This window comes from Denticeps clupeoides, chromosome 12 (genome assembly GCF_900700375.1).
Source record: "Denticeps clupeoides chromosome 12, fDenClu1.1, whole genome shotgun sequence".
Taxonomy (NCBI): Eukaryota; Metazoa; Chordata; class Actinopteri; order Clupeiformes; family Denticipitidae; genus Denticeps; species Denticeps clupeoides.
The window spans coordinates 13,217,314-13,230,716 of NC_041718.1; the positions used below are offsets into that span (position 1 = coordinate 13,217,314).

General features: G+C 45.0%; 1 protein-coding gene across 7 annotated transcripts in view; it reads left to right on the top strand.

Moving 5' to 3' along the window:
- The window catches only part of kcnab2a (potassium voltage-gated channel subfamily A regulatory beta subunit 2a), a 73,680-nt gene that overhangs the window by 35,669 nt on the left and 24,608 nt on the right, over nt 1-13,403 (top strand). Inside the window, exon 1 of one of the 7 annotated variants that reach the window (XM_028999529.1) lies at nt 12,188-13,191. The exons of the other annotated variants lie outside the window; for them this stretch is intronic. Coding sequence (XP_028855362.1) covers nt 12,983-13,191 — 209 coding nt within the window. The 5' untranslated portion in view covers nt 12,188-12,982. Of the gene's footprint in view, nt 1-12,187; nt 13,192-13,403 lie in introns of those variants that run through there. 7 annotated transcript variants of the gene reach the window in all.

The window sequence follows — 13,403 nt, forward strand, 5'->3', positions numbered from 1 at the left end:
ACCACGTGACATGCTGCTGCCTGAGTGATGTTGCTTGGATGGAAGTTACATTTAAAGGCAAACTTTAGTATGATTGTAATAATAAAAGACCTATGGCCTCACATCTGCAACAGTTAAATGTTAGTGTGGAAATCGCACATTGCATGTCCATGAGTGTGCATTAGATATTTTATTCGGCCAGTAAATGAAAGTTTTTTTTGTAGAATGAAGTGTTGAGACTGGTTAAAAAAAAAAATCATCAACCACGCACCGATTAAATCCATAGAAATCGGATTACTAAAACAGTCGGCAACACGCTGCAATGTCCTGGAGGACATTGGTGAACCTTACAGAGAAGGAAGATCCACCTGGAAGACAAGCTCACACCACTGCTGATGTCTCCATCACACTCTTTTTATAACGCTCACAGCACCTCAGTTCCGCCACAACCGGGTAAATGGCTGTAAATCGCTCTTACTTGAGACAGTACACATACCAAAACGTCACTATTTATATGTACAGGAAACAATAAAATGGACCACAGGACTTTGGACTACTCTGCTCGGTTCCTCTGCGTGATGAAAAAAGTAAAGCTGTATCAAAACCGGGGCAGATGACTAACTCCGCCCACAGCCTTGTGCCGTGTGCAGAGCTTTCACACTGTGTTTCACCAAGGGTGATGGGTTAAAAGCAGAGGACACATTAGTTGTGTCACCGTGTTTCACAGTGACAATCACTTCACGTCTTACTCCTGCATCCCTGCCACATCAACACCATCTGAGCGGCTGTTTTCTGCAGCAGGCAGCATGTGGACACGCTCACATTTTTGCATTGCAATGCAAAGTGTCTTGAATAAAGGGAGTGAGAGAGAGTAAGTGAGAGTTTGTGAGTGTGTTCATCTGCAAAAGTGTGTGCGTCTGCGAGTGTGTGCATCTGCACAGAGAACAAGTTGTCTCTGGTGTTTTCTGGCAGCTCAGGTGGCACTTTATTTTAAAAGTCTATATATTTGGCAGATGTAAAGCATACATGTGTATGTTTTTTGTGTTAGTCCATTTTTATTTTATTATTATAACAATAACTCAAGGAGCAACATGTTCATGCATTTTGTAAAGATTTTAGTTCTGTTTTGGAATAAAGGTTTGGAAATGAGTGCTTTACTTTTTTTTCATCGATTAATCTGAATAAATAAACATATAAATAAATAAATAGTGGATAAGGAGCTCATGTACCATGTACAGCTCATTGGCCAATTGGTTGTTTAAAGGTGCTCTATAAATGAACTTGAACTTAAGTCTGTAAATCTTACTGTAAATAGGATTTTTCTGTTCTATTTAGTTTTATTCCTTTAATATATATATATATATATATATATTATATATATATCTTTTTTTTTTTTCAAAAAATGTCTCAGTGATTTGTAGGCCTGTGTTGTGTAATGGTTATAGAAAGCCCATAAGATTCTGGCATGTATATCATGATTGATAGTGAAGAGGAAGACATTGATGTCTGGCAGTTCAGCTGTTTCACAACCTTCGTCTGACAGGTCCATTGATTAGGCTGAGGCTCTGCCTGGATTATTGAATGTTCATGGACAAGCAGTTTGACCTCACTGTGTCTCTTCAGTCAGAGGCTCATTTTTATTCTGCTTACTGCTTACGTCCAAATCCTGCTCTAGACATTTTTGTATGCTCTTCTTGTTCTTTCCTTACCACTTGGGGGAGCTAGAACTGCAGAGTGGTAATTCAGCCAAATACATTTTCTTGTATAATGGCAAACTTTAGATCTGAAACACATCTGTCCATTCATTAGTTAGTAATCATCCAGTTATTTATGTCAGGATAGCGGTAGTCTCAAGAATGCAAGAACAATCGACTCAAAAAGAGTAATCAAGAAACGCCCAATAGTAATAACTTAATAATTGATTCAACGATGCATGTGTTTGAGACTCTCAACTTTATTCATATTTATTTTAGTGTTTAGCATTAGTGTTTGCAAAATGCAAGATTCCTAACAGGAGAAGAATAAATAAAGTGAAAATGTAATAATAAATCGAAAAAAAATCATTTAAAAATACTATCATTGCAATGGTTACAGTGATTTTAATACGTAAAATACATACCAAAATTCAAAGAAAATTAAATAACATAAAGTTTCGAACAGTTTAAGATTAGATTTGGTCTGGCATAGGGTGTGTTTCCACATCATTTTCATCCACAAGGTGGCACTAGAAAGCCACACATGCCGAACCACTCTGTACCCCTGGCGTCCCACCGACTGGAGCGTTTCAGTGACCTGTTTGTGTACAGGCGTCATCATGCCTGCTTACCAGTTTGCGCCACGTTGCCGTCCAAATGATTTCGGTGTGTGGGTAGACAGCTTGCCAGTTCACCGCCTGTCAGTCACTGGCTTCCACCGCTATAGAAGTGAGAATTGTTGATTAGTATAGCCTGCTGTGCTGCCAGGCTAATTTTATCTTCATGGTTACTCTACCTGCTGTTTATTTCATCATTTTAAATAAGACTGGTTTTATTCGCGTCTCTGCATCTCAGTCGGGCTCGGGCTGAAGGTGTTGCTGGTTTTTTTTTTTTTTTCTTTCCCCACCCAGTGTTTGCCCATGTATAATTAATGCCGTTTGGCCAGAGTTCAGGACATTTACCAGATCCAGTTTGGCAGTGGCCCCCTCACGCGGCCTTGCGTAACCCTGCCAAAAGAACTGGGCGCCCACTCTCCCCTCTCTCCACCTTGTTCCATCTCTCATTTCAGGCCAAACCCATCCGCCCACGCTCCCTCCATTCCTCACTTCATCCTTCTGTCCCCGCTCTTATCGCCTGTTAGCGGCACAATGTCCTCCCCACCTGTCCCGCAGGTTATTTTTATGGCAGTCTAGAAAGCTCGGAAGGGCGGGGCTTTAAATTACCAGTCTAAAAACTGGTAAATTACCAGTCTAAAAAAGATTCTGTGTCTGTCAAAATGTTGAGCTTTACGATGCGTGGGAACCAGCATAATGTGAAACAATCATAATGTGAGCAGGAGCTTGGGGGGTCCGTGCCTTACCAATGCTGACCCAAATCCAGCCCCTCGTCTGACGGAGTCTTCGCCGCCAGCAGAGGCTCGGCGGAGCCCTAATGACTGTAAACGTATCTGCGCAGCCCTGCCTGTACTGAAAGTCACATGCAAGGCTGACATTCGAGTTGCACCTCAGCTTTAGGTCCTGTAACACGTGTTCATATGGTGCTCAGTTTTGGTTTCACTTTGGCCATAATGTATTTTGAAATGTAACGTTCATGCCACATCTACTTTAATCTACATGTGCGACTGTGTCTGCCATTGAATACGTTGAGGTCATGACCTCTGTATTTCATTTGTCAGATTATCATTTCAAGAGCTGGGTAATGTTAGTTGGAAATCGTGGAGGCTGATTTCTATTCTATTTACGGAACAGATGCCAAAAGTAATTAGCTTAGAGCCTCGCACATCACACATAGACTTCAGTACCCAGAAATCCACTGGCCAAAATAAATGAACCTGACAAAATGGTAATGCAACAAACCATATTTTACAATGGGATCACTAACAGATGCTGAGCAGGCTTATAGGAGGGAAGGAGAGAAAACAGTAGGCAACAGGTACTGTAGGACTGCAGTCAGAACATTTTTTTTCAATATTGTATATTGAACCATGAAACCATTAAATCGGAAATCAACTGTTATTATGAACCATACAATTAATTAAAAAAATATCATAATGTTTAATGAATTTTTAGAGCATGTTATTTAGCTTAATGTGTGATTTCTGGAAAGACCGATCCCAATGCTCAGTTAAAAGACTGATTGCAGCTGTTTGTTGAATAGCAGCCTTAAGCCCTCCTCGCTCCTGGGACTGCCTGCTTATGATCGTAATATTTCCCCCCAAGGTCGAACGCTTAATTGATATAAAACCGAGAGTTGAAATTGCCTCTGATTGGATGCTCCTCAGGATATTTCATTGGTTGCAGATCCCTGCTCCCTCTCTGCCATCCCGGTCTGCCAAGGTGCCACTGAGCAAAGCACACTGCTCCCCGGGCGCCTGTCATGGCTGCCCACTGCTCACCGAGGGTGAGCAGAGGACACATTTCGTTGTGTCACCGTGTGCTGTGCTGCAGTGTTTCACAATGACAATCACTTCACTTTCACTCTCTCTCTTATCTCTGGGTGACAGTGCTGCTGGGGGTGGTTCGTACGCCACGGGAGAGTGAGGTGGCCGGGTATTTACATTTACATTTACAGCATTTACCAGACGCCCTTATCCAGAGCGACTTACAATCAGTAGTTACAGGGACAGTCCCTGTAACTACTGGGTTAAGTGTCTTGCTCAGGGACACAATAGTAGTAAGTGGGATTTGAACCTGGGTCTTCTGGTTCATAGGCGAGTGTGTTACCCACTAGGCTACTACCACCCATATTTAGAGAGAGAGAGAGATAGCAGACAGTCCTGATTTTTCCGTGCTTTCCCACTGCGGTCCAGCTGTCAGCGTCCCGGTCGCCACTCACCCCCCGAGGCCCTGCCATCAACTGGCCCTGCCTTGTTACACAATGCAGTCAGCAGTCACGCCAAGCGTGGAGTTCAGGCCAGGCAAGTCCTCCACAGCGGGGGGCTTCAGGCCTTCCTCGCCGCCTGGGCAGCAGCGAGCCGTGAGATGGAATTGATGGGTTCTTCGTTATGCAAGCGAGGGTTTTCCTCAGATCTTCTCTCTGACTCCCGTCCTCCTGTCCCTTTCTGTCCCCCTCTCTTATCCTGTCCTTCCTTTGATGGGTCGGACTCTCTCAGGCGTGAATCCTCTCGCTCATCTTACCAGGACCCTTCAGCCAACAGACAGTGTCCGTTATTCAATTAGACTTTTGACTGACAGGCTTGTCTGTCTGAAGGACTTTCGCTCCATGCAGGGTAGTTCCACTGTGCTACTCCATTTCATTGTCTTCCGGAGGTCAGGTGGTGCAGATTCCTCTCAGGTTCTTCCTTCTTTCCTTTGCGTCGGCATTTATATTGTCTTCTGTTGCTGCTGATCGTTCAAACCTGCTCTGTCGCTCCTGAAACTTTGTTCTCTTCAAGAACTTCCACTGTCTGGGGCCACAAAGCTGAAGCATCGATCATAATATCGATCCATTTGCAGCAGTGAGGATGACAATTCCCTTATTAACTGGACACAGTGCTCACCCTGCACCGCTCATTGATCTTCCATTGTTCCTCTGGGTTAACAGATAGATTTTTGTCAGCCTGCTTTGTACTTTTAAAATAACATATCTTCTTCATATGGGTCTTAAAGACCTCTTAAGCAGCATCGCTACAGCAACGACTGTGGCGGTGGTGTAAAAATCGCTGCAGATTTAATTGGTGTTCATCCCAGCATCAGTGCTGGGTGGCTGCAGTAGGAGATCATTGATTTTTAGAAGACCCACGGTGCCCAGTAAAAGTGTGGGTGGACACGAGCAAGGAAGTCATTAAGTTGTGTGACATATTTAAGATTTGGCATCGATTGGTGCATTTATACGTTAGAAGCATGTGCAGCTGGTGGCCACTTTATTAGGTACACTTATGGACTTTATTGTAACTCAGGTTTTGAGACCTAAGCGTAAAAATAACAGTGTATCTGACTGCATGTGCAAGCTGTTGGGCGAGCCATGTAAACCAAATACAGTGGCAGGTTATTTCAGCTTTTCTCACTCTCTGATCCTTTTCAGATTGAATATAGGGTGGTAGTAGCCTAGTGGGTAACACACTCACCTTTGAACCAGAAGACCCAGGTTCAAATCCCACTTACTACCATTGTGTCCCTGAGCAAGACACTTAACCCTGAGTGTCTCCAGGGGGGGACTGTCCCTGTAACTACTGATTGTAAGTCGCTCTGGATAAGGGCGTCTGATAAATGCTGTAAATGTAAATGAATGACAAGATTCCACATCACTAGATTGAGGGCTTGCATCACAGATGTGTCTAAATACTCAAATCTGAAATGACTGTTGATGTAACAATTATCCAGAAATCTGTTATCTTATTTTGTTCAGGGTTCATCTTTGTAGTCATGGAAACAAAACATGTATCCATGAGAAACTGACTGTAATTGGGCACATAGACATTTTTTATGGCTTCTGTTTGATGAGCAAATAAAATGACGTTTTTTTTTTTTTTCCTTATCATCGCCACATTGTCGTCGTAACAGTAATCACGATCACACTGATGCAGTGGAGCGTCACTCCACCCCTCCCTCTCCCTCCAGCTCTTCCTCCCTCCCCAGCCTCCTGTGCTGGATTAACTCGGATGGTTTATCTCCTGTGGAGAACTCCAGCAGCCCTCACTCACCCCCGCTTCCTCACAGCAGGGCTGCCCGGCACAACTTCAAACTACCCCAGATACCCTAATAATTGCGATGGAATGAGGGCTGCCTTTGAGCGTGTGTGTGTGTGTGTGTGTGTGTGTGTGTGTGGACGCCGCAGATCACCCGCAGCTTGATTGCTCAGTTCTGCAGTTTGTTAGATAACGCCGCTAATTTGTTTTGTTCTGGCTGCTCTTATTGAGCATTAACTAAGCGGTCAGCAGGGGGCTCCTCATTTCGGGACCCATCCCCGGCACGAGCCGGAGATCTCTCAGTGGCAGCAGGCAGCTGCGCCCCGGGGCCCCCCGCGGTGCAATCACCCCCCACGCTTCTCACCTGAGACTCTCGGAGAGCCGCCACTCTCAGAAGGCCAGGAGGGATTTGAGGGAAAGTGCTGGTTAAGCTGCGTTTTTATCACGGCGAGGACGCGGGGATGAGCGAGCGCAGTGGACCGTGCGGGGCTGCACGGGCTGCTGGGTACCGTCAAAAGCCCCATTTCCCCCTTTCTCTTGTCATTCAGACCTGAAACGCTTTCACATCCTTTCTGTCCCGGTCTCTCTCTCACGCACCCCCTCCCCTGTACAGATGAAGTCTCATCTGGACATTAGGCTGAGGGCAGCCCAGCCAGGTCACATCTGCATTTAAAGCGAACTCACTGGCTTCTCTGAAGGCGCGGCGCGGGCGGCCAAGTGTGTTTAACATAATCAGTCCCTGAGCACATTAAAGCGCGTACGCGAGGAGCGAGGTGCCGTCGGTCTCCGGGAGGCCACGCTGAAACGAATAAGGGCTGACAGTCGCTGCAGCGCCGGCTGCCTGGCCTGAACCGAACGCGGCTTCCCTGTGGACTCAAAGACCCACTGGAATTATGGGTAATGCGTGCGGTAAATGGGCTTGAACTCGAGGGGTTGTGGTGGAACTGGCCCATCGGCCTCACGCGTTGGCTGGCGTAACAGGCAGACTGACAGCTTCCCGTCGGGACAGAACCATGCAGTGTGGTCACAGCTTAACCCCATTTCCAGAGCCCCCGGTTAATAAAGGCAAAGAATTATACAGATCAAACAGTAATTAAAAGCAGGGGTGTGAGAGAAGTTTATACACTTTTATTTTGTGATTCTGTAAAAATGGTTCAACAGCAATATTCACAACTCAGTAAACATAGTGACAGTTTCACATGTTTCAGTGTGGGGGGGGCAACACTGCCTCAGGTTGTGAGTTCGATTCGGACCTTGTGTGCGCAGAGTTTGCATGCCCTCCCCATTTTTTTTTCTTCTTCTAGGGCTGGGCAAAAATGAATATTTAAAAAAAATTATTAATGATTAATTTTCCAGAAAGATTACAATAACCAATGTAAACTTTGGGGGCTTTAATACAGAAAGTGTTTTATTGCTTCTATTAAAATTAACAGCAGAAATGGAAGCCTGCAGCCCACCATTGTGTCCTTCCTGAACCAACAGAGGTTTTTCTATATTGCTTTAGTCACAAAGGCATGTTCTGGTCAACTGAGGGTGTAGGCGATTTCACCACAGGGGGCCACTATTTTTTTATTTTGCCAATATTTTGGGCAATATTTTTGCAAGGTGACTATATATAGTCATATATTGGACAGAGAACCAACAGTAGCCGGAAACATCAGCAAGGTTTGCACCACCCCCCCAGCTAGGGTGTCCTACTCCAACATAGAGTATAAAGTACACATTACAGGATAACTTATTATTACAATGTAGTACACCCACATCTTTGGCGAGTGATTGCGTTTCCTGCACAGTTTAAACTCCATGTCACTCGCGTTGCTGATACTCGCCTGTGCTGCCCTCTTTGTTTTTGGCTCCAACGCGTCGCCACAGCCCTAGTTTCCTCTGGCTTCTCAAATCTCCAGTTTCCTCCCTTCGTTCTGAACTGATTTGCCGACTCTATATTACCCGTGGGTGTGAGTATGTGTTAACGGTGTGTGAACGGTGTGTGTGTGTGTGTGTGTGTGTGTGTTCCCTGTGGTGAGGTATTGATTTGTATATATGTATGAAGATGGGATTGTCGTCATAGCATAGTACGCCAGAGTATACAAATATTGAATAATAACCCCTGTTTTGTGATGTTTATTATAGTCATATTATTTCTTATTTATTTATTTATTTAAATAAACCTGCAGAAATTATGAATAGCTTTTCACCCACCAATTATTTAATATATTTTATTACAATATTACATTCTGCTTACTATAGTAGTGCCTATGTTGCTGTCAGATGTTACATGCACATTAAAGTATGCATGTAACCCCAAGGCATCAGAAGGCATTATATTTTTACACTGATAAATAATTATAGCATAAAGGTTAGCTGATCTACTGAAATAATGACCTGATTTAGCATAAAACACCTTGTACTGCTCTAGATATCGAGCTTTGGATTTTTCCACCCTCACAAGAGCCCAAAATGAAGGCACTTCAGAAGTCGCCGTGTCGTGTCCTCGGTGAACGTTCAGATCCAGGCACACGGGGAGTCTTGATACTGACTAAGTGTGACTTTGCTGGCCGAGCAGCACACAGCTCGTCCTGTCGCGTATGTGTCAGTGCCCCCCTCCCCTCTTCTTTTCTCTCTATTTTTTAAAAAATGGAACAGACTACTTTCTCTGGTTTTCTGTGTGAACTCTGTTTTCAGAAGCATGCAGTCCACTGTGGCAGTTTGGTTAAGCATGATTAGAGTGATTTGCATAATGTTTTTAATGCGCTTTGTGTGTGTGTGTCTGTGAGCACTTTCTTCGATTGTATGATGTCTTTTTAGACTTGAGGGAATGTTATGTAATTCATGGGCATCAGCACAGGATTATGCAGAAGAGTCTGCCCTGATGTACGAAGCCATGTGGAGAACGGTCCCTAAATCCTGCAGAGAAAAGGCGAAAGCACCTGACACGGCCTTGTGTGGACAGCAGTGGGACTGTAAATCAGTGGGACCGTCTACTTAACCCTGAAAAAAAATGTCCGTCAGCGCCTGCGTTATCGATCCCATGGAATAATGGACTGATCCACTGCACTAAAGCTGCTGCGAATGCTGCATGATTCTGACACTGGTCTTTGATGTGCTGTTTCGATGATGTGGGCTTCCGCGTGGGTTCCGTGCCGATGCAGTGTGTGTGAATAGTCCGGGCAGGTTACAGCCCTTTGATATGTGCCGGCTGTTTCGTTTCAAAGGCCACCACAGGCCTGGAGCATATCATAGCGCCGCATCACATTACCACCTGTGTGTGTGTTGTAGTTTCCCTGAGTGCATTGGACCATTCCTAACTTGCTTTTCACGTGGTGCTGACCTTAGCGGGTTGATTGGATGGGGGTTTTGATATTTCTCATCACCGACACATCCACCACTCACTGTGACCATGGGAGGTTTAGGACCTACAAAATTGGTGTGGCTCTATTTGATGTTTTCCATTAAATTGGATACATTTTTTCCTATAAGAATCTGCTGAGCAAATACAGTTGCAAAATATTATATTTTTGCATTGTTTTTGTTCGGATGGATGGATGAAACAAAACCACACAGATGCATCAGAGCTACTTTCAGCCCAGCAACCAGTGCATAAAAGCATGCAAATTGGTGAAATCCAGCATAGAGAACTGAACTGTGATAATTGTACCATAAAATATTACTCTATTGCAGAATACATGCTGTGTTGTTATTGTTGTAATTTAATGTATTAATGAGTTTAAATTCATGCATACGTTTTCCATGTGAATACCCAATTTTTTTATATTTTTGCACTCCACATAAATCACCGGGCTGTGAGAATCACTGTGGAAGGTCCTGTCTGTTGTCCACTGCTCCCTTACCAAATCCTGTCTCCACCTCATCCTCTGTCTATGAAGACGTCACCCAAGTAGCTCGAGTGTTTGAGTTGAGTTACCTGGGTTCTTGAAGACCCAGCCTCAGACAGCGTGAAATCCAATTTAGATGCAGTTACATGAAACCTGCCCTTTTTTCTTGTCTTTCAGATTCTATTAGAGCGCACACGATCACATGGCCACCTGGCTAAATTTAAGCCTGTCGGTTTTCCAGTGCTCGTCCATCTGCTTCTGTGGTCTGACGGAGACGCCCTCCTTCACCAGGTTCTGAACAGATGTGAAGCTCGAGTCCACGTCGGCCTTAATTACCTCCTAAACACACTAGCAGCAGATTCTCGTTAGATAAGCACTGTTCTAATGCAGTCTCCTGGCTCTTTAACCAGTCTTGTAGTGATTCCAATTACCATGAAATTTTCTGTGACCTGCTAACATTTCTTATTTTTAGCCAGGCTGGCGTGTGCAGCTCCTGCCTTAGCTGTCTTCAAGGCTTGTGCTATGTGGTGGTTGCTGGGTGTCTTGGGTGTTTAAATGTTGCTCAGGTTCCATGAGATTTACAAATTGTAGTCAAGTTTAAAGGGATTTTTCTTTAATCTCAATTCGTCACTCCAGTGTGAATCAAGAACAGCAGTGATTTTGAGGGGTTTTTTTTTTATATGGTAAAATAAAGAATTTTGACCAATAACTAGGGCTGTGAATCAATTAGAAAAGTATGAACTGATTAATCACACATTTTTCTAAAAGGTTGAACTCTTCTGGCGTGGAGCAAGTGGCAGTCAGTCATTTGCCAATTATCTTGCAAACGCTATGGCTAATGAGAAACGTTAATGCAAATGACCCTAGTGCAAAGGCCAGCCGGTGAGTTGAGTCTACGCCTGTTTAAGACAGCTCTGTTGTTACGAGTGAGAAAAACTTATTGGCTTCTGTTCTTGTACTTCCTGTACGACAAACATGGCGACTGTCAAGCGCGAGCAAAAATTACCTGTGTTAAATGCCATTAATTTATTTTAAGATGTTTAATTAGTAACTTGTATAGGTACATGTATGGATGTATTTCAGCAGCTTTCCATATTAGGTTTAACTATTTGCCCGAGTAGATTTTAATACATCATTGTTGTTGTTGCGTTGCTAACATTGGTTGTTCTGTCACTGGTGAACTCTACTGCCATCTACATGATTTATAACCATTGTCAATCTCGGTTGCTGATCAAAAAGCCATTTCACCTCTGACCAGATACTCAAAATCAAACTTAAAAATCAGTGATACGAACTAGGCTTATGTGAAATTTTGTAGGAAAAGAGTGAAACCAAATTCATGGACCCTCACTAAAATTCGATGGGTTCTTCCCTGGCCCGTGCTACACCAGTCCACCAAGTTTCACAGTCAGACAGCCAAACAAACTGCAACTAACTGGTTGCTTCATCAAGTCATGTTTCATCAAATCATCTGTTAGTTGAATAGACATCTGTTCTGCCTACATCTGTTCTATCATACAAGTCTTTACAAAATAGGTGCATGAGGAATAAAGCTCTTAAAATCCCATGTAATGAAGAATCATCCAGCCTTAATATGTAGGCTGTGAGTATTAATGGGAGGCAGAAGATCCCATATGCTTCGAAGAGGAAACGCAGACTGACTGGTGAAATTCAGTCTTGCGAGACGTAGCATCGCTTCACTAATCTTCTTGTGCCACCACTGGATATGACACACACACCCACACACATATACACACACAGGCAGATTGAGTTGCATAATGAATATTTTATTCATGCCCATGCACATGTGTGTGTGTGTGTGTGTGTGTGTTTGAGAGAGAGCGAGACCCTGGTGTCTGAAGGATGCTGAGAGTTCCAGCAGAGACGGTAGCCTGTGGTGAGAGCCTGTCTAAAACCTACAAGCTCCTCAGGTCACAGTCCTTTTAAACAGGAGAGAAAAGCGTCAAAAGAACGTCCCTGGTCTATCTCTCTCTCTCTCTTGCTCTCTCTCTCTCTCTCTCTTACTCTCTGTTAGATACTCACTCAAGCGCAATCTCTGGACTCTCTTTATCACTCCCACTCGCCCTCCCGCTCTCTCCCTCCCTCTTTCCCTCTTTCTCTCTCTCGCTCACTCTGCCGCTTCCTTGCGCCTAAGCAGGCGCACTGGAAATGTAATCCCGGGCAAAAAATAAAAGGGGGAGAGGTTCCCAGACGGAGAGAACCGGGGTCTTTTCCCATTCCCCCGCGTTCGTCCGCGAGGCGAGAGATGAACGAAGCGGATCTGAGTGCGTCTCCTCGTCCTCTTTTTACTTCTCCGCTGGCGCTCTCCAGGCGTCGTTCCGGTCTTATTGCCTGGAGCCCAGATTACCAGGAGATTACCTGCTGAGATTGCGATGGACTCGATACGGTTGGCGACAGCTTTTAATAAAAGGCTGGAAGGACGAAGGGAGGAAATTTGAAAGACGCTCACTTTTCCGAGGAGGCTGCACTCACGCGTGCCTGTGCGTGAGTATGAGGCGGTGAAGTGTGTTTGCTTCTGGGACCCCAGGCAGTCCCCTGTGTGACTCCACTCTTTGCGGACCCCTCTATCTGGGGGAGACGGAGCGAGCCCTGTGTGTTGCGCAGGGCGCTGAGAAGGACTGCAGGAACCTTCTGATCCGGGCTCCACACCTCAGTCCCCTCCGTTAATTGGATCTGGACATCAGCGGGGGACTCCGCCCCCTCCTCGGTGCCTCCAGATTGCCACTGGAGCCGCGTTTCTCCCTCACCCTGCACCATCGCATCCTCGGACCCCCAGCGTGAGAGGGACCTTCGCCGGAGCCGCAGAGTTGTAGAACCGGCAGGCCAGGATGCAGGTGTCATTCGTGTGCTCGGACCACCGGTCCATGAACCGCAGTACAGACGATCGGCTCAACCGGCAGAATGCCAACAGCCCCAACACCAGCACGCGCAGCAAGTTCCGCGCTGTCGCCATGGTCGCCCGCAGCCTGGGCCAGCTCTCCGTGCAGAGCGCGCCCTCGTCCAGCGATCAGAGCGCGAGAACCGGCATGAAGTACGGGTAGGGGAACCCTAATCCGGATCTTCATCAGTATGGTCCATGTATGGTCCATGCTTAGCTTTGTACTGGACCCAAACTGGATTTTGTTGGTTTTGTAAACTATGATAGTCATTGTTTACTACTACTACTACTACTATATATATATATATATATATCATCTCAAAATAAATCAGAACGTCAGAATGTTCAGTGGGAGTTAAATGAAAAAAAAA